Source organism: Schistocerca serialis, chromosome 4, assembly GCF_023864345.2.
Source record: "Schistocerca serialis cubense isolate TAMUIC-IGC-003099 chromosome 4, iqSchSeri2.2, whole genome shotgun sequence".
Lineage (NCBI taxonomy): Eukaryota > Metazoa > Arthropoda > Insecta > Orthoptera > Acrididae > Schistocerca > Schistocerca serialis.
In genome coordinates, this window is record NC_064641.1 from 548,790,103 (window position 1) to 548,817,258 (window position 27,156).

The 27,156-nt window shown below is 40.5% G+C and overlaps 1 protein-coding gene across 2 annotated transcripts in view; it reads left to right on the plus strand.

The window, feature by feature from the left end:
- The window catches only part of LOC126475273 (ATP-dependent RNA helicase abstrakt), a 148,125-nt gene that overhangs the window by 115,642 nt on the left and 5,327 nt on the right, over positions 1-27,156 (plus strand). For both annotated transcript variants that reach the window (XM_050103023.1, XM_050103022.1), the window contains exons 11-12: positions 15,609-15,777; positions 25,394-25,543. In XM_050103023.1, coding sequence (XP_049958980.1) covers positions 15,609-15,777; positions 25,394-25,543 — 319 coding nt within the window. The remainder of the gene's footprint in view (positions 1-15,608; positions 15,778-25,393; positions 25,544-27,156) is intronic.

Sequence of the window (27,156 nt, forward strand, 5' to 3'; positions counted from 1 at the left end):
TGAGTGAAGAAACAATTTAGGTTCCCTTCTATGCTACTAAGGGCCATAAGTACCTAAGCAGTGTGCTACTTAACGACTAAGCAGTGCACTAGTTAAGGAAGATGACAATAAACAGCAGGTTGTACTGGAAGAGCCGCACAGACCAGTTCTGAGATACTATTACCAAAAGCTAACAACCATGGTAAAATTCAGCAAGCCAATACCTCTTTATCAAGGAGGGCCCTCGCTCATGGTGGAGTCTCTGGACAGGATGAACCATGAATGGCTTACAGCCTTTGTTTGGTGTTGTCTGGCAGCACAGGAAAACACACTTCAGAGGTGTGCTTGGCAGCAAAGGGGAAATGCCAAAACGGCTGGGATGGAATAGTAATAAACCCCTCCTGGTATGCACTGCACTTCACTGTGCTAATTACGTTACACTGCAAGTAGTATTCAAAGTGCTGATAAGGGGAGGATGAACCAGGTGTCCAGCATAAGGTTTGTACATCTGTAGTCAATAGAAGCATCTTGAAGAGACGCATCTCAGGAAGGTGGTACAGAAAAATGCGGTAGCACTCCATGTGTTAAGCAAACTTGCAACAGAACAGTGACACTGAACACAAGATAAGAATTCCGCTTTTCATACACACCCCGGTGAAATGTGGCAGACCATGATGCGAGTCATGTGGCCGACCATGATGCGAGTCATGTGGCCTTGCACGGGCAAGCTGCCAAGAGCACGATTGGGAGGTGTTGCACCATCAGAGTGTAACAAGAGACTGCCAATCAACATGCATGGTGTCCAGAAAGCATGGCCAAACTAAGCCCTCCCTCCTGGTATCTGCAGTCTAAGTACAGCTATGGAAAAATAAGAAATAGGCCCCTGTTCAGTCAGGGACTTGAATATTACTTGACCCGAGGTCATCAGTTTCGGTATGAACTAGTTTTAATTATTTCCTATGAATGGACTGAACATGATCTGTCAGAGATCATTGGAACAGCGGGAAGTTCTACGGGACTGGAAGAAGGCCCAGGTCATAGCAATCTATAAAAAGGGTAGAAAATCAGATGTGCATAATTACTGGCCAATTTCACTGATATCGATTTGTTGTAGAATCATGGATCATATTTTGTGTTCAGACATAATGACCTTTCTAGACTCTGAGAAGCTCATCTGCAGAAACCAGCCCAGTTTTAGGAAACAGCGGTCATGTGAGACACAGCTGGCCTCTTTGTGCATAATATACAACAGGCTCTAGATACTGGCTCCCAGGTTGATGCCATATTTCTCGACTTTCGAAAGGTGTTCGACTCAGTTCCACGTTGTCGCTTACTCCAAAAAGTGCTCGCTCACAGTCTATCTGATGACATATGCAGTTGGATAGAAAGTTTTCTAACAGACAGAGAGCAGTAAAAAGTCGTCCTGAATGGGGTGACTTCAACAGAAATAAGCATAACTTTAGGTGTGCCCCAGAGCAGTGTAATAGACTTGCGGCTTTTTACGATTTACATAAACGATCTGGTTGATGGTATTGACAGCAGCATTAGACTGTTTTCCGATGATGCTGTAGTCTACAGGAAAGTAGTATCACATGAAATTTGTGAACAAATCAATGAGTATTTGCAGAAAACAAATGCGTGGTGTAATGACTGGCAGTTATCTCTCAATATTAGTAAGTGTAACCTACTGCATATAACAAGACAAAACTCCCCATTAATGTATGAGTACAAAATAAATGCCTAGTCTTTGGAAGCGGTAACATCTGTCAAGTATCTGGGTGTGACTATTCGAAATGATCTCAAGTGGAATGTTCAGATTACACAAGTAATAGGCAAGGCGAACTGTAGATTGCGGTTTATTGGTAGAATCCTGAAGTGATGCAGCCCTTCAACAAAGGAAATTGCTTACAATATGTTAGTTTGTCCAGTCTTAGAGTATTGTTCGTCTGTATGGGACCCTTACCAGTTGGATCTCATTCAAGAGATTGAAAAGGTTCAAAGAACAGCGACAAGATTCGTGACTGGTACATTTACCCATCGTGAGAGCATTACAAGTCTCATAGAAAGTTTGAAGTGGGATACACTTGCAGATGTATGATGCAGTAAACGGAAGGGGCTGCTCACTAAATTCTGAAATCCAAACTTCGCCGAGGATGTAAAGCATATATTATTACGACCAACTTTCAAATCGCGCAATGATCACCATTCAAAGATAAGGGAAATTAGAGCTCGTACTGAGGTGTTCAGACACTCGTTTTTCCCTTGTGTGATCTGTGAGTGGAACAGAGGAGGGGAAATATGACTTTGGCACGAATTGTGCCCTCCACCACACATCGCTTTGTGGCTAGTGGAGTATATATGTAGATGTAGATGTAGATGTAGATCTAGATCTAGATCTATATCTACGGACTCATCTTTCATCAAAATGTCTCACAATAAACTGAAAATGAGCTTCTTCCTAACTTACCAGGTGTAGAAGTATGAAAATGGAATTTGGTTGCAATAATTACATGTCTGTTGTTTGAAACTGAAAAGCAATATTTTATTCAAAATAATCTCCATTGCTATTTATACATTTCTCCCACCTCTCCGGCAGGCTGTGAATGCTACGCCAGAAAAGTTCTTCCTTTGAAGTGAACCAGTCAGCAAGCCATTTTCGTACATTTTTATACAAATTGAAGTGTTGTTCAGCGAGAGCATGTCCCAGTGATGGAAATAGATGATAACTGGATGGAACCAAGTCTGGAGAATAAGCCACATGCTCTAGTGTTTTCCAACTGAACACCTTGATCATTTCCATGACCCATTTTGCTGTGTGTGATGGGGTGGTGTTATGGAGCAATATGATTTGTGTTGCCTTTTTCTATGTTCCGGTTGTTTTTCATGTAATGCTTGATTTAAATCAATCATTTGCTGTTGGTAGGGATCAGTGTTAACAGTTTCACCAGGTTTTAGCAGCTCATAATAGATGACACCCTTCTGATCCCACCAAACACAGAGCATTGTCTTCTTTCCAAAGTGATTTGGTCTTGCTAGGGATGATGATGCCTGGATTTACCCATGTTTCACGACACTTAGGAATTTAAAAATGTATCCATTTTTCATTACCCGTCACTATTTGATGGAGAAACGACTTTCTTTTGCTTCTGGCAAGCAGCACTTCACAAGTGGTCTTTCAATTTGGTTTCTATCTTCCATGCATTTCATGCGTATCCTGTTTTCCCACTTTCTGCACCTTTCCCATAGTTTTCAACCAAAGAGAAACGCCTTTCTTCATCACATTCAATTGTTCCGTGTGTTCCTGTTGAGTCTGAGTATCATCTTCATCCAATAAGGCATGCAATTCATTGTCTTCAATCTTTTTCAGTGGTTTCCCACTTGTCGTTTCTCATGTCATCATCACCACTTTTGAATTTTTCGAACCTCTTGAAACATTGTGTTTTCCCAAGAGCATGTTTTCTGAAAGCTTCAACAAGCTTTTGATGTGATTCTGCAACAGTTTTCTTCAAATGATAACAGAAAACCAATGCTGTCCACAAATATTAGTTTGAAGGCACGAAACTCAACATGTTTACGGGTTTGAAACCAATGTATGGAACTTTGGTTACTGCATGTTGACACTAGTCATCAGATGTTACAGGAAGCAGATGGCACAGCAGACACTGTCTCATGGGCACTACACTGATGGCTAGCACCTTCTATAGAGAAATTCCGGTTTCATACTTCTACACCGGGTAGAACATTGAGATATTGACTTCATTCATCAGACTTGGTATGGGATTGAGGGTTACAGATTGGGCACTGGCACCTTAGTCCTTGAGTCTGAAGAGAATGTACCCAAATCACCTGAAAAGTCTGTGGTCAAAATAATTTGATGCAATAAAGCTCAACATCACTCCACTATGAGGTGTCAGACCACTTATGATGTGTCAGACATTTGGAATATGTTACCACACAGGGTTCTGTCTACAAAAGAATAATTCACAGGGCAGTCAACTGTCTGGGACACCACTCTACATGTCAACCAACCTGCCTTACCTCTAAAAAGGAGAAGATCCAGGATCATGAAATACTCAACCATTTGGTATAACAGAGTACCAGAAATACACATGAAAAATTTAATCTTGTCTTAATTTGTAATTGACACAAGACTATGTGACTGACATGAGCCTAACTAGAGAGATTAGAAACCCAAATAAAGAAGGGATGTTGTCCCTTGGCACCTAAACCCTTCATAATGTTCAGTCCACTGCACAAGGACAACTAGAGAAGCTTCAGTCTCTATCTGGATTCCTAGGGCAGAAGAGACTAAGACTGTTGCCCTGTCAAATGAACAAAGTCAATATTTTTAAATGAAAAAAATAAAATATGTATGTTCTACAATGTTAATTTAATTAGTGAAACAGTTTTTAGGTTACAAAGCCTTCTGCAGACAATAACTGGCTGCTGTCGTCAAAGAGGATGAAATACTGATCAACAAGTTTGAAAAAGATGTTACATATTACACATAGAGAAGATGATACAGAAATAGAATAAGCATCATCCCAGACACTGAAATTGTAACACAGCTGAAATGTATATGCTAAACAATGTATAACTGTAAAGGAAACGTATTAGAAGACATTAACTATCCTGCATGCACATAAGTTTTCCAGTGTTTTGTGTTAATGTTTCTTGGTATGTGTCCTTGACATTTATATACTGTTTAACTTATATATTTCAACTATATTATAGCCTTAGTATTGAAGATGACCTTTACTCTGTTTTTGTATCACGCATAGTATGTGTAATATCTTTTTTAAGATTGTTCTTCAGTACTGAATGCTCTTTTATGACAATATCTATTGTCTGAAGATGAACTAGTAAGCCAAAAACCAGTTCATTAAATAAGTTACTACTCTAGTGCATCCATACACTGTGTTTTTCATTAGTAAATATGAAGTTGTTGTACCAAGGAGTAACAGAAGAATCAATAAACACTACAGAGCTCATATTTTACAGAACATCGGCCAGTGGCTGAAAGAGCTACAGGCATCTGTACAGAGTTTGGTACACATCTCTTCTTTTCTTGAAGCAAAGCTGAAAGCCCTGTCCCATCTATGGGAGTTAAAGCCACCACAGGGATCGAAGGAAAAGAAGGTACAACATGAAATCTGCCTCAGTTTGCCCCATCCAATTCCACCTGAGTGTGAAAAATTGATGCCAACAGTGGAAACTACAAGTAGGAATATCAACTATGTAAGGGAAAGATAGACTGCTACTTACTGTACAGATGACACATTGAGTTGCAGACACGCACAACTAAAGACACTTACATATTAGCTTTCAGCCATAGCCTTCGCCAGAAAAAGAAGCACACACACATTGATTCACATGAGTACTCACTCATTCACTACCTGCAACTTAACATGTCATCTTTAAGGTAAGTAGCAATCTATCTTTTCCTTACATTGTAGAAACTGAACATAGATATTATAGTTCACATAGCTGGCACACCACAACCATTAGTAAAATGGTCCCAGTCTATTTTCTCTTGTATTCTACCACAAAAGCCCGTGTCAAATTCCCATCCTTGGCCCTGATTCAACTGAACTGCAGTGGTTACTAGCATCATCTTGTAAGTTTGCTCACCTGGTATTAAGCCTTTGGTAGTGTCATATTCTCTTTGTGATGGTTGTCTTCCAGTGGTTGAAGGATCTGTTGTATGAATGTCAAATAATGTACACCACAGTAATTAATTTCTGATCTCTTCATGTGTATTTATAATCAGTTTGCCCTATTTTATGATCAGCTTTTGTCACAAGTAAGAGTCTAAATATTCAGAAAACATTCAAAACGGGTGAACAAATTACATTCACAGGCACCATATCAAAAAGTTCTGTAGTAGCAAACTAACGTATTTGGGCCTGAAATGTACTGTACATTATGATGACTACATTAAGGTTGTTTATATGTTCTTAATGAACTTGTAATTAAATGCTGTTAACACAGGTAATTAACTCTTACTTAGTGACACTAGAATTGGGATGAAAGCTACAGGCTGAGTGACAAAGATTGTGTACTAGTATGTTGCTAGGCCTGGATTGCCTGTAGTGCTATGCACATGTATTTATTGATGAGCATAATATGAAAAATTACAAAATGTTGACATACATAGTTATTACATTTTGAATGTTGACATAAAAATCAGGAAAATTAAAAGTCATAAAGGTACACAAGGTGAAGGAGCAAGTCTGTTTAACTAAGAACTGTATTACTAGAAAAAGGCAAAATGATAGGTACCAGTACATGAAAATGATTTCTACATGTCCAGGGATCCCAAAGCCTGCCAAAAAGTTTCAAGACAGTTCAGTTTTTCAAACTGAATAATGAACAAACTAACAAGTTATGGTAGTGAAATTGAGAATTTTTTAAATAAGAAAAATCTGAGCTACAAAACTTGGAAATGATTACTATTTAAGTTTGGAATTTTCTGGAGTCACATAAAATTTTTGAAAAGAAATAACTTTCAAAGTATAAATTTTTTGTTTTATTCCCCCACCCAAAAAAAAAGAGATATGCCAATTTAAAAATACACAACCATCTACTCTGTGAAAATTTCATTTTGGTTTGTTTTGTGTGTATTGTAAATGATGAATATTCATTTAAAGAAAATGTTTTTATAATAACCAAATGAACGATTATGTTCTCGTAACAAAACAAGATCAAGTAAAGCAAAAAAATTACATTAACATCAGTAGTGGTATAAGAATAAGAAGGACAATGCTACCTTGCTATGTTACAGTCTCGGTTCCTGCAGCGGGAAGCTGCCTGCATCCAAAGAGACCAGTTTCCTAGAATCACCATTCTTCCACAAGAATGAGTATGATAAGAACAATGTACTTGCTGACAGCATCTGAAGGTGTCTGCACAATGTTACATGTGCATGCTGTTACACTCACATGTGTTCCATGAACTAGTAACAGCAAAACAGAAACAGTTTATTTCTGCTACAGATGTCTGTCAAAGTAACAATATTCACAATTTATGAGGGGTGTTCAATAAGTGGCAGGTTGATTTTATTCAAGATTACAAATATACCATGTTATTTGCCACTCTTTTGCCTGTAAAACCATATTTTATCAATATAACTCCATAGGCCAGTCTGAAGATGCCTTAAACTTGGGAAGAAAATAAAACATTATTGGCAAAATATGAAACAGTTAAGTCTTTTTTGCAGCCAAGACCATTGATTTCTTCAAAACATTTATCACTGGTTGCTGTATCACTTGCCATGAATTGGAAAAAGTCCTAATATAATCTGTGTTCAATGTGATGGCCTCACGCCACCTTACTGGGAGGGCCTGTATGCCCGTTTGGCACTGTTCTATTGGTTGACATCAGAGCTGCACCAATAACCTTCCCATCATCCAAGTACTGCTTCCCAAAGAGTGCACTTCGTGATACTGTAGGCGCTGAAGCAGGAATATTCCATGATGTCCCACATCAAATACCACTTTTTTTTTTCGACCAATATTGGCAAGAAAAAAGTGTGTTGCATTACTTACTGAATTCCCATGTATTTCTCACCAGAAAGAAAGATTACGTACTGAGGAATAGCTGTCTGATAGGAGTGGATGACTTCCACACTTTCTGTTACTCCGAGAATTCAACACCATCAACCCATTGTAGGCTGTACAGACAAGGCCACCAGAGGTCAACTAATTGAGAAACTAATTACAGAGCTCAAACCACCCACCCACCTACACACACACACACACACACACACACACACACACACACACACACACACACACACCGTCGTCATATTCCAATTTTCCTCTCTCTTCTCATTCACCAACCAGTAGACAGCCCACTGCACTTGATACACACAAAAGCAAATGGGCCACGTTTCGGCTCCAGAGTGATGTCTGCCATTAACCAGAAGAGTGAAGTTGATGACAATATTAATGTCAATCCCCTTGCCATTTCCTAACACTGTGATGAAACTTGTCCATCCACCTACTATAACAACTCACCAGGAGAAGTTTCATCAGTTTCAGGCATGTCATCTGACACTGACAATACAGCCTGACTTGCCAACATTAGCCCATTTACCACCTAACACTGACGAGGAGAACACTGCAAGTGCCATAACCCAATTTCCTAGAAACTTCGCTCAGTGGAAGTGGCATCAAAATAAGCAAACACGTCTTGACTTATCAGTAGATATTCAACCATATTTGAGAAAATTATGGTCAAAGTTTTTGAGTTAATTTACGTGCCTTTTGGCAAGTAAACAGTCCAACCAAAGTGGTGGCACAGTGGCTAGTGTTATGGGTTCATGCTTCTGTGCTCCGTCTTCGAAACCCGATTATTATTTTTATTTATTTATTTATTTTTTATTTTTTTTCATTTATCTACCCATGCCCATAGAATATATTTTCCATTGTACAGGGTGATTCAAAAAGAATACCACAACTTTAGAAATTTAAAACTCTGCAACGACAAAAGGCAGAGCTAAGCACTATCTGTCGGCGAATTAAGGGAGCTATAAAGTTTCATTTAGTTGTACATTTGTTCGCTTGAGGCGCTGTTGACTAGGCTGAAAACCAAACTACCCGAGGCAGCCCGTGACAGAGCACTTCATCACTGGCCTCCAAGAAGCCCTGATCTTACCCCCTGCGATTTTTTCTTATGGGGGTATGTTAGGGATATGGTGTTTCGGCCACCTCTCCCAGCCACCATTGATGATTTGAAACGAGAAATAACAGCAGCTATCCAAACTGTTACGCCTGATATGCTACAGAGAGTGTGGAACGAGTTGGAGTATTGGGTTGATATTGCTCGTGTGTCTGGAGGGGGCCATATTGAACATCTCTGAACTTGTTTTTGAGTGAAAAAAAAACCTTTTTAAATACTCTTTGTAATGATGTATAACAGAAGGTTATATTATGTTTCTTTCATTAAATACACATTTTTAAAGTTGTGGTATTCTTTTTGAATCACCCTGTATATTGAAATACCATTGTCCTTATTCGTCTAGTGATTGTACATTTGGTAAATGACTTAAAAATGTAAAAATTATTTGAAATTGTTTTTGGTGAAATTCCTATAGTGTTTATTGTTTACTAATCAGTTGTGTGTGCCAGTTTTCAGAACAGTGATCCGTCATGCATGATTTGCCACAAAATTAATATAATAATATATATAATATAATGCCCTTGTATCCTATAACTTGGTAAGAAACATTCATGTAGTAAGTTTCTATGGACATGGATAGATAAATGAAAAAATAAAATAAAAACGATAATTGGGTTTCAAACATAAGATTCAAAAGTCAAAGGCCACGATGCTAGCCACTGTGCCACCAGTTGTGCTGATCATATTTTGCACTAAAAGGCTCTAAATTAGATTGAAAACTTTGACTGTCATTTTCTCAAAAGTGATTGAATACCTGTGGATAAGCCAAGACACGTGTTTGCTTACTTTGGCTCCTCTTCCACTGAGCGAAGTTTCTGAGAAATTGGGTTATGGCACTTGCCATGTTCTCCTTGTGAGGCAATTGTTGTTTGCTACTGGGACTTCACTCCTAGGATTGTGCATATATATAAGATGCGTACCTACTTTTGTGCCCCTTGACAGCACACTAAAGTCCTGTGCAAAAGAGAGCAAACATCAGTGAAAGTTGCCGAAGACAACCGATGCTGTCTTGTCTAATAACATGAGCGAGTGAGTGCATATCAAGAGCCACATGGATGTCATGCTCTAGTCCACAGCCATGCAGACATCTCACACTCGCACTCACTTGCACATAGGCTGCGAATTTGTAGTGTGTACATGAGCAGTGTGCTTTCCTATGCCCGAAGTTAGGCAAAATTTATTTGAATGATGAGTAACTTATACAGATAAAAATTATTGTTTGTTAGTCATGAATAAGAAATAAAAATATTTTTCTGAAACATTATTCATTTACATAGATAAAAACATTTGTTCATCATCTATGAATAAAAAACATTACAAATAATAGGTAATTTGAAACCCAATGATGTTTATTGCTCCGCCTCCTTTTCATTTATTAAATTAAACAAATGTACATTTTGTTGATTTTAAATTTGTTTTCAAAACAACTCCATTTTTAAATATCTCGCGAGAACCTTTATTTGATTTTCAAAGATTTGTCATTGTGACACAGAAGAAAATACGTCCAGCATCGTCAAAGGTGATATCAGAGTGTAGTAGCTTGTGAAATCATCTTTATTTCAAGATAATGATATAAGACTTTTGAATCACAGTCTTTTTGGACAAAAATTGAGAAATCATCAATTCCACTGTAGTTTTGGCAAATAGTTCCATGATAGTTTCAGGTCCCAAGTCACATTCTAAATAAATTTTCTTTTTACTTTTTCTTCAATATTTCTTTGGCTGTTGTATGTTTACAGTTTGTTGTAAGCCTCCCTTGTTCATGGGCAGCAATATAGGTGAACTATTTGTTTTTAAATCATGGGTAGACAGCACAATAATTGTGTTTGGTGTAGAAAGGCATAAAAAAGTCTTCCAATCATCTCGACACTTTCTCAATAAAAAAAAGTTGGCAATGTGCTGCAATATTATGAACTATTTTTTGTACTTCCAGTGTCTCTTCCAAAACTTTTATATCTCAAGACTGAATTGTTGCATGTTGCATAGAAAAACTATTCCAGCTGCCAATGGAAAGGTTATTAAGAGTTAGCCCTAAACATTTTGGGATAACTGTAGACATGCAGCAGCTTTCCACAAATATTTTAGGAGACTTTAGACTTAAAATGTGTTGATGTTAATTACTACCATTGAGGTTTTACTTTGTTCATTCATTTTTTAGCTCTACAAACATAACAAGACATCCCCATCCAAAAGTGTTAGCAATACAAAGTTAGTTAAATTGGGCCATGTCAATAGTGTAACTGCTAGGGCCATTTGCCAGTGGAGTATCTTTATGTTGCATTTGTTACACTGTAAAGCAAGTGCAGCTGCACTCAACCAATATGTTGGTTTGAACACTGCATTGCTTTATTAGCCATGGTGATGTGCCCTTGCCTTCTTCCTGCCTCTGAACTGACTTTTTCATCCAGTTAAAAGTAGACCTACAGTTCAACATATACTCTGAAACACAGTGAACTTGATTTTGGCACTTATTGCACTGTTATAGATGAAAGAAGCAATAAATAATAGAAAAAATCAAAGGACCAATATGGGATCAGACCACTAACTTTCAGTTTCATAATCTGTAACTTAACCACTAAGCCCTCAAGGTGCATTTCTGAACAAACCATTAATAAGTAACTTATCAAACAGAAAGAAACTGCACTCAACAAAGGAAACAAACACAGTTAGAGAGTTCTGTACAAGAAGTAAACAAAGAAAATACAGTGACATTCTGCGTTACTCTTTATTTAAGTTACAAATAATTTGTTTGTATGATCTGTTATTTGAATAATTATTGAGATAGAAACTTATTTGAATAATGCCCTAAGTATTGCGCTTCCTTCCTCTTTCTGGTCAGTGGAGTTAGTATAATCAACTAGACAAGTCCTTGTAGTTCATTTGCATGATTTACTTTTGAGAGCCAGCATATAGTGTAGCTGGAGTGAAGTTTTTTTTTGTTAATTATAAATGAAGTTGACAATAACAAGAATTTGTCACACACCTCAACATAAATCTTCCTTTGTTCTGTCCAAAATATGTCTAAGTGTCAGTGAAATTTTATCTGCCGACTGAGTGTTGGCATTATTTCATTAGCTGTTCATTCATGTAAATTTACAATTCCACAACTAAATCATTGACCTCAAATAACATTGAGTATTTTAATTAGTAGTTTGATTTTCATTACATGTAATCTTACTCAGTCATATTTGATGAATCTCGGATGTACAGCATACACTTTCACTGTAGAAAATATGGAAATTCGACAGCTACAAAGAAGTTCTAATTCTAAATACATCCCAAAGCTTGCAGGACCCATTAGTGCTGCAATGGTGGGACAAAGTTGTGTAGAGTCCACGTTTCCTCAGCCGCATGACAGGGCCACTCAGTGACCACACACCAGTGAGGGAGTGTGCATCTCTGTTATGGGTATGCTGAAACTACCAGCTGCATGCAAAGTGAGTGTTGGGGAAGAGCACCTGTCACACAGTTTTGCCAACCATAATCAGTGCTGTGTGGCGCACATATCATGGCGCCACCATAGTACTGGTCTGTTTTCCTGTCCTGCAAATCCATGGAGGAGTCTATCATTCTGTACATAACACAGAGTACCATATTGATTCGTACATTGTCATTCAATCTTTTTTTTTTAAGCTAAAGAGAGCATGTTACATCCAGTGGTTGTACTACATCCTGTCTGTGTACCACAGTGGAGGATTCTGGGTTCTCTTCCAGTCTTTGTGTTTAACTTTGCTTCTCTCTGTCAGGATTGGAGTGGTCCGCAGTAATCAACATGAACAAGAGAATGAAGGACTGTAGGATTGGTTTCTGAGTGTAACACTTTTCTCCATTGCTATCAACATAATGTGTCTATTGTATGCCCTGTGGCCTCACTGCCACTGTATTTTTTGCATTTTCCATGGACCATATTCTTGACAACTTCCATGAAGTGGGTTTCTAGCTAGGATTCATTTTCACTGTGATAATATGACTTCATGCAGGTGCTTTACTTTGCTGGTTAAAAAAAATGTACAATAAAATTTGATAAATATAATCCAATAACATAAATACTATCTTCTAAAAAAAATCCTGTATGGAGTAGGAGGAAATGCCAAATTGAAATGATTTTAATTTGTTTTCAAAACTTTCACATCTGCCAGTGCCTTTAATTGACAGGGGAGGTGGTGAAATATTTTTGTGGCTGCATATCTTGCACCTCCTGTGCAAGAGTAAGCACAGTGAAGGCTATTTTTATTCATAGTATTATATTTATGAATCCTGCTATTATATTCAAATTTTAATTGAATCATAAGAGAGTAAATGTGTTGTGAGTCTGTTGTTAGCATACCTCACTTTTTAAATAATTACCTACATGAAATTCAAGGATGTACACATGATATTTTCCTTACAGTGTGTCTGTGCAATGAATACTTTGTGTCTACGTGTGGAATTACCCAGAAAATTGTTCTATATGACATCAATGAATACTCTTGTGCGCTACTGTGTTACATCAGTAGGTGTTGCTGAATATTACATCTAGGTAGCTATGGAGAAAAGACTACAGTGAGCTCTGATTTTTAGTTCATCTCATTGAAAATTTCTGTAAGCTCAAGACTTCACATGTTCATCTCAAACTCTGGTTTAGTAATAACTGTAAAAGTAAGCAATACCATCTCCTGGGGGCTTATTAGGGGGTACTTTTGCATTTTTATAAGTATTTAATTCTGTCCTATACATATTACAGATATGTTGTGAATCAATATGCAGCCCTTGCATGGTCTCGTTCACCACAGTCGTACTAGGCAGTCTAGAGCAGCATTCCATATAGGTCATATTAACAGCCATTCTAGTAGTCAGGCATCCTATCACAATTCCAATACGAAATATGGCTCTAAAGCTGTTCAATAATTATCATTCAGAATCCAGCCACATTTTCACTAACTTTAGGTTGAATAACTTTGTTTAGTTCCACACTGTCAGCAGAATTTCAAGCATCAGCAGCTAGTGCTTCCTTTATTCGTTACAGGATTTTCTTTGATGTCTTTGTTCTTCAGCTTTCCACAATCAAATGTTTTGCTGGGTTTTCCAATTTCAGGTGCTTTGTCATTGTCTTTAGATGCAGCTTTACTGTCTGTGTTGTATCTGGTTGTATGTGATGTGGTACCCCAGTTCTCATGAGACGTATTAACAATAGCATACTGCCTCCATTTATATATGAATTTAAATAACAATTTCTGAAATTTTGCTTTATCTTCTGAGCCAGGATTCTTTTATAATGGGTTTTTGTCTTATAGCTATGTAACTGTGCTGGAGTTCTCCCAAGTATAAATTTTGAAATCTAAGGAAAAAACTGGTTCTATCACAGTGCAGACAAGGTATATTAATTATCTTTTAATAAGATTAATTTGGCCGCTCAGTTAATTGTGTCTTTAACGCATTTTGATCTTTACAGTACCTCATAGTCCCTTCCAGTCTCTGAACCTCTCACTTCTCCTTGTTTAAAGTTACTTTTCATAATGCAAAAAAAGGCTTAATTAATTGTACTTTCTCAAGATGTTGATTAGGTCACTAGTTGCAGTTGTTTCTATGTTTATTTCTTCTTCAAAGAACAACATTGTGAGACTCAGTAACTCAGTTAACTGAATATTACATTTATCAGTTGATGTTCAACATCTTGTTCAACACCTGTGTTCCCAAAGCTGAAGGAAGATGAAATTTCTCTTCTAGTGGCATATTGTCCTCAGGAACATCATGGTGTCTGAATTTGGAGTCCAAGAATGTAAGTTTTACCTCACGTTGGGGGTCAGGGAAGGGGGGGTTATGGATAAAGTCTATGGTGTACTTCTCAAATTATAAACTGTAGCTTCAAAGTGCCCATTAAAAGATTCTGCTAGCATTGTGATGTGCCAGGTATCTGTTTGCAGTAAGCCAAATTAGATAGTAGACTTCTCCCCCATAAATCTGCAGAAAATAAAAAAAAAAATTTATGACCATTGTAATTTCTGCCTTGAACAGTGAAGAACTTACTTCCTTTGAGTTCATCATTGACTTTTGCAGATTTACATCTCACGTTACCTACTTATAGAGCTCCTTATACATAATTGTCGGTAAGTTAAGATACAGCTGCTTGCCTTGATGGTTACACCATTTCATTTCATACTCTGCAGCTTGTCTCCATGTGTACTGGATTGCTCTCCAAGTAAATCTACGAGTGGTTGTTTCTCGTTTCCCATTAAGGTGTGTATTTTTAGGAAATATACTGGGTATCCCAGGGGGAGTGGTCAACTGGTCAGTATTCAGCGATATGACAGGAACGATCATTTGAAGCAAAACTTCATATAGACAATGCTCTATTCCAAATGGTTTCCAAGACTGAACACAATTAATGTACATCATTATTTATTTTCTGTATTATTCAGTACATTGTCAGGCATGCACATATACAACAGTTAGCATGCATATTATGAAGTATCAATTGAATAATATATATATATTTTTTAAACATTTTCCACTAAGTATTATTGTGGAACTCACATTATAGCTGTTGCAAGGTTCACTATAAATTTTCAAATATCCCACCCTCAATTTTAATGTATTTGTGCACTCTTGGGATAACATGTTATGTGTAGCATATGTCCATACAAAGCTTTTTGCTTCAAATGATTGTTCCTGTCATATCCCTGAATATTCACTATTCATCTTGAGATACTGTGTGTACCTTATGAGCATTATCATGTAACTTTACTATTCATAACTTATTAACAGATTTGTTATCATTAAGTGGTGGATGAGTTGACATTTCAGTACTGTTTTTTCAGCTGCCTCTTTTTAGGCAACAAATTTTCTTGATTATTTGTACTTTACGTGCAGCCATTGGAAACTGGACAGATATTGTTCTTATTGTTTTGTACAGGTGTTAAACAGGTAAGTTTATTGGCCCAGCATACTAATTACTGAGTTCTTTCCAGGAAGTTGAATATGTGAAACAAGAAGCAAAGATTGTTTATCTTCTGGAATGTCTCCAGAAGACTCCTCCTCCTGTTCTGATATTTGCTGAAAAGAAACAAGATGTGGATGCTATACATGAATATTTGCTGCTAAAGGGAGTAGAAGCAGTGGCCATTCATGGTGGCAAAGGTTGATATTTAAATTTTATGTACTAATTAGCATTAGTTCATGTCCTGAACAGTATAGTCAGACGTAGTTTGGAGTGTTTGAGTAAATAGTTTTTAAAAATGTACACATGTGGAAAAAATGCAACACCCTTAAGGACAAGGTCAATTTATTGACAAGTTATATGCCACCTTGTTAATTGTTTTAGGTGTGTATGATAACAAATTCAGACCAAATGAAACACACGTCCCAATAAAGATTGTCCAGTCACATCAATATACAGTGTGTATATATATACAAAACATGCACTTACTGAAGAAGAGGACCAGGAAATGGTTGACTAAAGTGGTCCAATGAGGCTGCAAAAGCAAATAATAATAATAATAATATAATAATTATAATAATACTGGAACAGAACCATTATAACAGATAAAACAACACCACATAACAAACCTGACATCATACTCACCAATAAAAGAAGAAATTACCACAACTGTTGTGACAGTGCCACGACATTTAACAGTGCCGCCACGACAGTACGCGCAAACGGCGATAGAGGCGCTCCGCAACTCGGCTGAGCGCAGGAGCGCCACCTACCTACGAACGGCGCCGGCCCCATGTCACGGCACGGCAGTCGAATAAGAGATACTGAGTTGTTATCATGTAACGAGCTATTGTTTCTAAGTGAGTGTGTTTGGATATCCACGCAATTATTGGTGATTAAAGGTTATAATACTTTTTGGCGACGAGGTCGTATATTTTCACTGCGTTGTGGATTTGTGTGTTCATAACGGGGCAGACATGGAACAGCTTATGCAAGCGCTCATTGAACAACAAACACAGCTGATGGCTGCTATTCAGGCGTTGTCGACGTCGCTTACTCATCGTCTGTCTTCCTCTTCTCCGCCTCCATTCCCTCCTTATGATGAGGCCGCTGAAGATTGGGAGGATTATGAGAAGTGTTTGCGGCAACACTTCTTGGGTTTCGGCGTTGTCAACGCTCCTATGTGTAAGTCGTTATTTCTATCTTGGATTTCCCCACGGATCTATCAGCTGCTATCTCAGTTGGCCCCTCTACGGGAACCTGCCTCTCTGTCCTTCCAAGAAATGTGTGACTTATTGCCTAACTATTACCGAAAAAACACCCACGTCGTTACAGCCCGCGTGGCGTTCTACCGGTGTCGTAAACAGCCCCATCAATCTTACCGGGCTTGGGCGGCGGAACTACACGGTATGAGTAGGAAATGTTAGTTTGTCACGCACACTCATCATGAGTCTTATGCTGATTAAATGGTTAGGGATGCTATTCTACGGCTTGCTCTTGATAAAGAAGTATGGCAAAGTGCCCTACAACTGCCAAACCCGTCGTTGTCGGAAGTTCTAAGCATCGCCCAACCCTTTGAAGTGTCCCACGCTGCTGGCGCGCAAATAGACGCGTGGTGTGATGTAGGTGCTGTACAGTCAACTTTCGACACGGACAATTTGCCTGCTTCACAGGAGAATGAAGATGTGGCGGCGTTGCGCCACAACGCTTGCAGCGAAAACAGCAACCACAGAAGCAGGTTCGTTCCGCACTTCCTTCTTGTCCACGTTGTTTCGTACAGCATGACAGGGCCGCGTGTCCAAAACGACGTATAATTCATGTAGGAAAAATGGCCACATTGCTTCTGTGTGTCAGTCCCCTAAAGTTCCTGTCGACGAGGACGAGGCATCGGACATGGATGTTAACTGTGTGCTTTCTCAAACAAATAAGTTGTTTGTTACTGTTCGTGTTCTGTATAAAGACATTCGCATGCAAGTGGACACTGGCTCTGCAGTAACTCTCATTAATTCTCGCACGTATTTGGAGTTGGGCTCCCCACCCTTGTCTCCAGTTACGCGAAATCTGAGAACTTATAATAAACAGAAAATTCCTATCATTGCCCAGTTTGATGCTTCCACTGCCTACAAGTCTGTTGCTAGGCCCCTCACGTTTTATGTGGTGGATCATGCGGGCACTGAAAACCTGTTCAGTTATGATGCTTTCCAGTTGTTCGGGTCCTCCATTGATGATGATGTGCACCTCATGTCTGAGGATATTCCATATCAACAGCTGGATGGATTGTGTTCTGAATTTTTGTCCGTGTTCTCTGCTGGTCTGGGTCGTGCCAAGGATTTTGAAGCCCCCATTACTCTTAAACCTATAGCTCGCCCTAAGTTTTTCCGGGCACGCCCTATTCCGGTGGCATTGCGTGCACCTGTCAAGGCTGAGATAGACAGGTTAACAGCTTCAGGGATTCTCCTTCCTGTTACCTCCAGCGAATGGGCATCGCCAATCGTGCTGGTTTCTAAACCAAACGGGAGTCTGCGATTGTGTGGTGATTTTAAAGCCACTGTAAACGCTCAGAGCCTCATTTACACTTATCCTCTTCCCCGTCCTGAGGAGTTATTTGCCAAGCTCGCTGGGGGCCAGTTCTTTTCCAAACTTGACTTATCGGAGGCATTCCATCAGTTGCCGTTGGATGCTTCTTCCAAGGAATTTCTCGTCATCAACACTCCTTGTGGGTTGTATCAGTACCAGTGGTTACCATTTGGCATCGCTAGCGCGCCGGCCATTTTTCAGCGTTTTTTGGAACAGCTCACGGCTTCCGTTCGCGGCTGCATAAACTATCTGGATGACATTGTTGTCACAGGGGCCTCCACTGAGGAGCTCCTTCGCACTTTGCATTCACTGTTTCGGGTTTTGCATTCGGCTGGGTTGAGGTGCAATCTGGACAAGTCACAGTTCTTTCAACCCTCCATTGTGTATCTTGGTTTCCACTTGTCCCGTGAGGGTATACGTCCTCTATGTCAGCACGTTGCGGCCATTAACGCTCTACCCCGGCCGTCTACGGTCAAGGAACTTCAGGCGTTTCTAGGCAAGAAGGCTTATTATCACAAATTCATTACATCCGCGGCAGCGGTAGCTCATCCTCTGCATCAACTGTTACGCAAAAACGTCCCTTTCTGTTGGTCCGACGAGTGCGAGCAGGCTTTGGTCCGCCGGAAGGCTCATTTGCAGTCGACGCCTTGTCTTGCCACATTCCGTCCGGGTCAGCATTTGGTTCTGGCGACTGACGCGTCACAGTATGGCCTAGGGACTGTTCTCACCCATTGGTATGAGGATGGGTCGGAACGACCCATCGCCTATGCTTCCAAGACCCTCAATGATGCGCAATGGCATTACTCTCAAATCGAAAAGGAGGTGCTCGCTATCATTTATGCTCTAAAAAAGTTCAGCATTTTTTTGTATGGTTCTAAGTTTCACCTCATCACCGACCACAAGCCGCTGGTCTCTCTGTTCAGCCCATCGGCGTCACTTCTGGATAAGGCAGGTCACCGCCTGCAACGTTGGGCCTTATACTTGTCTCATTTTCAATATGAGATTCACTATCGCCCCACGGCCCAGCACGCCAACGCTGACGCATTGTCGCGATTGCCGATGGGCCCCGACTCGGTTTTCGATCGTGATGAACTACTCTGTTTCCACATTGATGAGGAAGAACATCATGCGGTTGAGGGTTTTCCACTTACAGGTTCGCAGGTCGTGTCGGCTACTGCGCGGGACCCGGTCCTGCGTCAGGTGATCGGTTTTGTTGAACGGGGTTGGCCAGACAGGACCAAGGGCCGGGCATCGGATCCCCTTCGCAACTACCATGCCTTGCGCCTTCGTTTGTCTGTTCGTGATGGTGTTGGTCTTCTGGCCACGTTTGGCGCATCTCCACGGGTCGTGGTGCCAGCCTCTCTTCGGAAAGATGTTCTCAAACTGTTACATGAAGGCCATTGGGGTATTTCTCGGACTAAGTCCCTGGCCCGCAGGCATGTTTATTGGCCCGGTATTGATTCGGACATCGCCCACATGGTTGCTGCATGTGGTCAGTGTGCTCAACAACTGGCTGCACCTCGTACAATGCCCTCTCCGTGGCCTGATCCGGCGCAGCCATGGGAACGGGTGCATGCTGACTTTGCCGGCCCCTTCCTCGGTAGTTATTGGCTACTGTTGATTGACGCCTTCTCAAAGTTTCCGTTTGTTGTTCGATGTCCGTCGCCCACCACTGCGGCGACGACGCTGGCATTGTCCAAAATCTTTGCGCTAGAAGGTCTTCCATCCACGATCGTCTCGGACAATGACCCTCAGTTGTCTTCGCAGGCCTTCCGTGATTTTTGTACTGGACAAGGGATTCATCATGTTACAGCACTGCCCTTCCATCTGCAATCGAATGGGGAGGTCGAGCGCCCTGTCCGCACTTTCAAAAGCCAGATGAAAAAATTCCTTAGTGATTTTTCCACAGATGACGCTCTGCTGCAATTTCTGAGTTCTTATCGCTTCACACCTCTGGGTGATCGCAGCCCTGCTGAACTCTTGCATGGCCGCCAACCGTGCACTCTACTGCACCTGCTTCACCCTGTCAGGCCTTGTGCTGTGTCCCCTAGTGCGGGAAAATACTCGGTGGGCGCCGACGTGTGGGCACGAGGGTATAGATCTCGCCCTAAATGGATTCCAGGGGTGCTCAAGGCTCTTCGCAGCCGCCGGCTTTGTGAAATACGTACGGACGATGACATGGTTGTTCGCCATTACGACCAAATGCGCCCACGAGTGGTGGCCACGCCGGTGCCACCGCCCCTTCCTTCGCCTCCACCAGCCCGAGAAGCCAGTCCTGTCGCTGCTGCCGATCTACCGTACGTGTTAATGCAGCCGACGTCACTACCGCTTCCGAGTATGCCGGAACCGGCCCCAGTCGCGACGCCGCCTTCTCCGGGACCCGTCTCACTGGAGCCAACCCCCAGGTCCACGACACCTATGGATGCTGCTGCGGAGTTTTCACCCATCATCTCATCCAGGAGGCACGTTCCACGCACGAGCTTCCGTCCTGGACATTTTCGACCATACTCTCGTGTCTCTCCGCGGGATCTTCTGGGGGCCTCACAAGAGGCCATGGATGTCTCCGCACTGTCCATGTCTCCAAGGAAGTGTTTTTTATTTTTTTTTTTTTTTTTTTTTTCAAGGGGGTTAAAGTGTTGTGACAGTGCCACGACATTTAACAGTGCCGCCACGACAGTACGCGCAAACGGTGATAGAGGCGCTCCGCAACTCGGCTGAGCGCGGGAGCGCCACCTACCTTCTAACGGCGCCGGCCGCTTGTCACGGCACAGCAGTCGAATAAGAGATACTGAGTTGTTATCATGTAACGAGCTATTGTTTCTAAGTGAGTGTGTTTGAATATCCACGCAATTATTGGTGATTAAAGGTTATAACAACAACAAATCGAAACATCCATACCCAATACAACAAATATACAGAAAAAAACAGGAGAAAAAATTGAAAAATACATCCAACTGGCTGAGGAAGTCAAGGACATGTAGAATCAGAATAAAGTTGACATTATACCAATTATACTATCAGCTACAGGAGTCATACCACACAATATCCACCAGTACATCAACGCAATACACTGAATCCAAATGTATATATACAACTACAGAAATCTGTAATTATTGATACATGTTCAATTACCCGAAAGTTCCTAAATGCAATATAACATACACCGTACAGTTAAAAGGAAGTCACGCTTGATCAAGGTCCGCGTCACTTTGCATTTTTAACCAGACATAACGTCTGAGAAAGGAAAGACATAATAATAATAATAATAATAATAATAATACAGTGTACTTCACTCTGGCAGCTATGCAGGCGTGTGTTCTAACATGCAAATCATCATAAAGGTGCTGAATGGCATCCTGCAATAGACTTTCCCAAGCATCTTGCACATTTTGTTGCAATTTGACAGTGATTTTAGCAGGCTCTGGAGAATGGATTGTATTCCCACTTCATCATTCCCACATGTGTTCAATTAGTGTAAGCTCTGATGATGTTGCTGGCCAGGGCAGCTGTACACCACAAGAAGCATGTTGCATCGCATCAGCTGTATAGAGACGTGTATTGTCCTGAACAAGCACATCACCTTGCTATCAAAGACATGACAGTGGCAATGTAATAGGCACTGGTTACATTACGCTGCAGATACACCAAATGTGACCCCGAGTTGTAGTGGATGGCCTTCTACACCATGAAGCCTGGGATGGGACCTGGGTGGCATGGGGAAATGCGCTCCAGAATAGGCAGCTCACGAGGTCTACACGATGAACATGTACATCCGCTGCTCACATATAGACAGAACCTGTTCTCCTCACCAATGACAACAGAGCACCATTCCTTTGGTGCGTATGACCTCATTTGCTTTTTGCATCCAAAAACAAAACAAACAAACAAGAGCACCATTCCACTTTCCAGTCAACTCTCTAAATGACACCAGAGTAGCCATGCTTGATGGTGTGTGGTACAGTGGTAGCCTGGCCAGAGAGACTTGTAATCTTAATCTTGCTGCAAGCAGAGACTTCCCAATGGATGCAGCGGACACCGAAGGTGCAACATGTGCCCGGATTACGTCCTCCGATGATGTTATGTCAGCCACAATTGCATATGTAATTCATTGATCTTGATGTACTCCTATACTATGCAAATGTCTAAAACCTGGTTTATGGTTGTAAAGGATGTTCCACAGACTGCTGCTGAAAGCAGCAACACACCATTGATGCATTGTGCCCAACCTGTACAGTAATCTCTTCATACAACCAGCCAGCTTCCTGCAGTCTCACAGTGTGATCTTGTTCAAATGTCTGCAGCTGTACACAGGAATACATACTAACCAGTGTGGCATGGCTGTGCCCTGTAATGGTGGATGTACCAAACACCGTTCACCTCTTTTCCTGCAGGGTCAAAACAGAGGGTGCACAGACAGTCTTCCCGAGAGCCATCTGATCGCCGATGACCTTGAGATATGAATAACTGATACTATAACCCCTCAGTATACATGTATTATGCCCAGGTGGTAGTGAACACAGTCGTTGAGGGTGTTGCATTTTTTTCTGGGAGTGTATGAAAGGTTTCTTCAGTAATTAAGAGTATTTGTTATTCAGTTTTGTTGTAAGAAATGATTGCAGACGTGCCTGTATTGTAAAAACAAAGGGTGGTCAATTGCTTTCAAAATAGTAATATATATCTATTTTACTATTGATACATGCCTAGGGTCAAAGATTTTGTGAGTTTAAAAAGTGTATATATAAGGACGTGCTGAAAACTAAAGCCTCCAAACTTTAGATTCTGTTCTGAATATCAGTACGAGCGTTACGGGGGTAGGATGAAAAGTAATGCCACCACCTTCTTTAATTGTGTTTGGATGGGAATATTTTAATATATCATATGCAGAAATAATCCTTAGAATCTGGTCTTTAATTACCAATATTCACTTTTCCACATAATCACCAGCCCATTGGATACATTTCTGCCAACGATGAACAAGTTTTCCGAAGTCGTCACGGAAGAAGTCAATGCCCTGTTTCCGCATCCAGATCTTCCAATAGCCAAGCAAAGCAATAATGTGACCCACACATTCTTGTGAAATGCCAATTGTGCTTGCAGTTTCTCTCTGGGTTATACGACAATCGTCCTGAATCAGCCTGTCAACATTTTGTATGTGAAACTCGGTGGTTACAGTACTCACATCAACACAATCAACATAAACTGCTTTCATTCTCTGATGGATCTCCTTTGGGGAGATACCTACTGCTGTCAAGAATTCAATGACTGCACATTGCTTAAATCGCATTGACCGTCTGTCTGCACAGGGTTCCATACTTTACACTGTAACAACACAACTGTTCAGTGCTGAGGCTTCCCACCAACTGGAACTGTAGAGAAGAGGCTATGAAACAAGCCAGTACCTGCCGTATACCAATGCTGCCAACTGTTGAAGAGTTACGAAGGTGGAGGCATTACTTTTCAGTCAACCATCATACATGTCATGCATATAACTCAGTCGACTTTCCCTCTTCGCTGACCCAAGTTGCAAACTGTCTACCACCTAAGGGCTCCAATTTTAGCATGTAACATGGCGATGTGTAACGTAACTATGTCTGTGCTTGTGAAACAGTGTGCTGTAATCGAGTTTCCAACTGCAGAAAATGGGCTTCCAATTAAAATCCATAGAATAATGAAAACTGTGTACAGTGATGATTGTATTGACATCAGTAATGTGCCACTTGTGTTCTTAGTGTTCATAATAAAGGAAACCTTAGTGTTAACCTCAACTTGTGTGATAGAGCTCAGAGTGGATGACCAAGTACAGCAACCAATGAGACTCATCAGAAATGGATAGATGAACTTGTCAGAGATAACTATCCGATACCATAGATGCAGCTCTCATGTACATGTGGCATACCACGAGAGCATGTATAGGCCATCATTGTGGAACTATAATACAAAAAACTGTGTGCATGGCGAGTGCTTCAAATTCTCACTCCTGACATGAAACAGAGGAGACTGGCCATCTGTCAGCGATTTCATTTGTGTATTATGCATGAGGGTGATGGATTCCATAACAACATATTGACAGGTTACAAAAGCTATGTTCACCATTTTGATCCTGAAGACAAGAGAGTATCAATGGAGTTCTGCCACAAAGGATCACTGGTACCAAACAAGTTCAATACCACGCCATCAGCAGGCAAAGTCATGCTCCCAATGTTCTGGGATGTTCAAGGTATGGTGCATTGGGAATTCATTCCTAAAGGCAGAATCATGAACTCTGCAAGGCACTGCGAGACCCTCAGAAAACTTCGAGCACAAATTTGATAAGGTCATCCACATATGGAGCACACTGTCCTTCAGCATGACAATGCCAGACCACACACGGACACTGCGACATGTGCAGCAGTCCAATACCTTGGGTTCATTGTTATAGATCATCCTCCATACAGTCCTGACATGGCCCCATCTGGTTTTCATCTGTTTCAAAAACTGAAAGAACACCTTCAAGGACTTTACTTTGATGGTGATGAACTGCTGCAAGCAGGGGTGAGGTTATGGCTCCATCAACAAACTCATTCTACAGTGACGGTATTGACAAACTGGTCTCTCGTTGGGAGAAATGTGTTCATCTTCAGGATTGCTATGCAGAGAAATAAATATGTAGACATGAAGAATAAAGATACAGATTGTTAATAATGTTTGTTTCATGTAAAAAACTTTAAGAGTTTTCACATGAAAAATTTGGAGGCATTCCTTTTCAGCACTCCCTTGTAGATTGTAGTGTGTTGGAATGACAAAATTGCTGTTTGGTAGGGGAAGAGGGGTAAAAAGAATAATGAGGTAATAGCACTTTTAACAATTAATACTAGTAAAATCAATAACTAATAACAGCAACACAGCACACCAATGTTAATTTAAAAGGTATATATTTTTTTTAAAAAATGGAGGTATTAGGACAGTGAAAATGGCTGCTGAAATATTTCTGAGAATGTGTGACAGATTACAAGGGTCGAGTCAACCAAGTCACACATTGGAAAGATTACAAAAGTTAGCATTTTTGTTTTAAGAAAAGTGATTACGAAATTGAATTGTTGTCAGAAACGTTTACATGTGCCTGCTACAAATGGGGATGCAGAAAGAAAATAAAACATTCTTCCATGAGTAATTTATCAAGTGGTTCATCTGGCAATGCACTGATTCTCTATTGACATTGCTTGTCTTGTATGAAACTGATAAAAATATCTGTTTTTCCAGATCAGGAGGAACGGTCTCGTTCTGTGGATGCATTTCGAAAGGGACAGAAAGATGTTCTGGTTGCTACTGATGTTGCATCAAAGGGCTTAGATTTTGCTGATGTTCAACATGTCATTAATTATGACATGCCAGATGATGTAGAGAATTATGGTGAGTCAGTTTAGTAATTTGATTTATACACACTTCAAAAATTTTGAGGTTATTACACGTTGTTACAATAGGATGTTTTATATTTTGAGTGCATGGATTGCCATGAAGAAACAGGTAATAAATTAGGTATACCTTTTTGCCTAGGATCAGAGATGCAAGAGCTTGCAGAATTTTTTGAGCCACATTACATGCTGTGCTTTTGTACCTCATTTCATAATTGAAGGAAATTAAAGGGAGAGGGGGATTTGGCATACAGAAACAGTACCAAAAAAACTTCATTACAGAAACAAGCATATTATCATCTACGCATTTCAGCTTTATGGTCCTATGAATAGAGCATATAGCTTCCTAATTTGTGTGCCATTACAAAGCTAAAAACAAAGTTGAAAAAATCTCAGTAATTTGGAATCGAGGCTACTGCCACTGTAAGGAGCTTACAATGCTCAAAACTTACAAGAGGTAACAGCAGAGAGTTTAAGTTACATGTTATCGACATGACATTGTAATTAAAAGTGATAAACAGTTAAGTAGTTAAATAATTATACTTAAAGCCATATTATTACAGACAAGTTTAGTTGGCAAAGGATTTATAGTTGTGTACATGGTTGTTTACGATGGCTATAAATGGGTCAGCCAATATTCTCAAAAAGTAAAAAAAGAAAAAAGAAACCACACACACAATACAAAACTGTGGCAACATCATCCCTCATATAAAAAGAAAGGAGAGTGGAAGGAAGTTAGCATATTATCTATCACAGGTTTTGGGCATGAGATTTTGCAGTCAGGTGCACTATATTTTGACAATACACCACAGAATGACATGGGGTTTTGTTATTAATCTATGTTAGTTTTTTTAGCAATGCACATTGTAAGTAAACTTTGAGAATACACACTGAAGACCCAAAGAAATTGGTACACCTGCCTAATATCGTGTAGGGCACCTGCAAGCATGCAGAAGTGCCCCAACAGTGGCATGGACTTGACTAATGTATGAAGTAGTGCTGGAGGGAATTGACACCACATAAATCTTGCAGGGCTTTCCATAAATCTGTGAGAGTGCAAGGGGGGGGGATCTCTTCTGAACAGCACATTACAAGACATCCGAGATATGCTCAATAATCAATAATGTTCATGTCTGGGGAGTTTGGTGGCAAGCAGAAGTGTTTAAATTCAGTAGGGTGTCCCGGAACCACTCTGTAGCAATTCTGGACATGTGGGGAGTCGCATTGTCCTGCTGGAATTGCCCAAGTCTGTCAGAATAAAGGACATGAATGGATGCAGGTGATCAGACAGGATGCTTACATATGTGTCACCTGTCAGAGTCATTTCTAGACCTATCAGGGATCCCATATCACTCAAACTTTACACTCCCCACACCATTACAGAGCCTCCACCAGCTTGAACAGTCCCCCACTGACATGTGGGGTCCATGGATTCATGAGGTTGTCTCCATACCCATAGCATACCCGTACACGTCCATCTGCTCAATACAATTTGAAATGAGACTCGTGTGACCAAGCAACATGTTTCCAGTCATCAACAGTCCAATGTCAATGCTGACGGGCCCAGGCAAGGTGGGTGTAAAGCTTTGTGTAGTGCAGTCATCAAGAGTA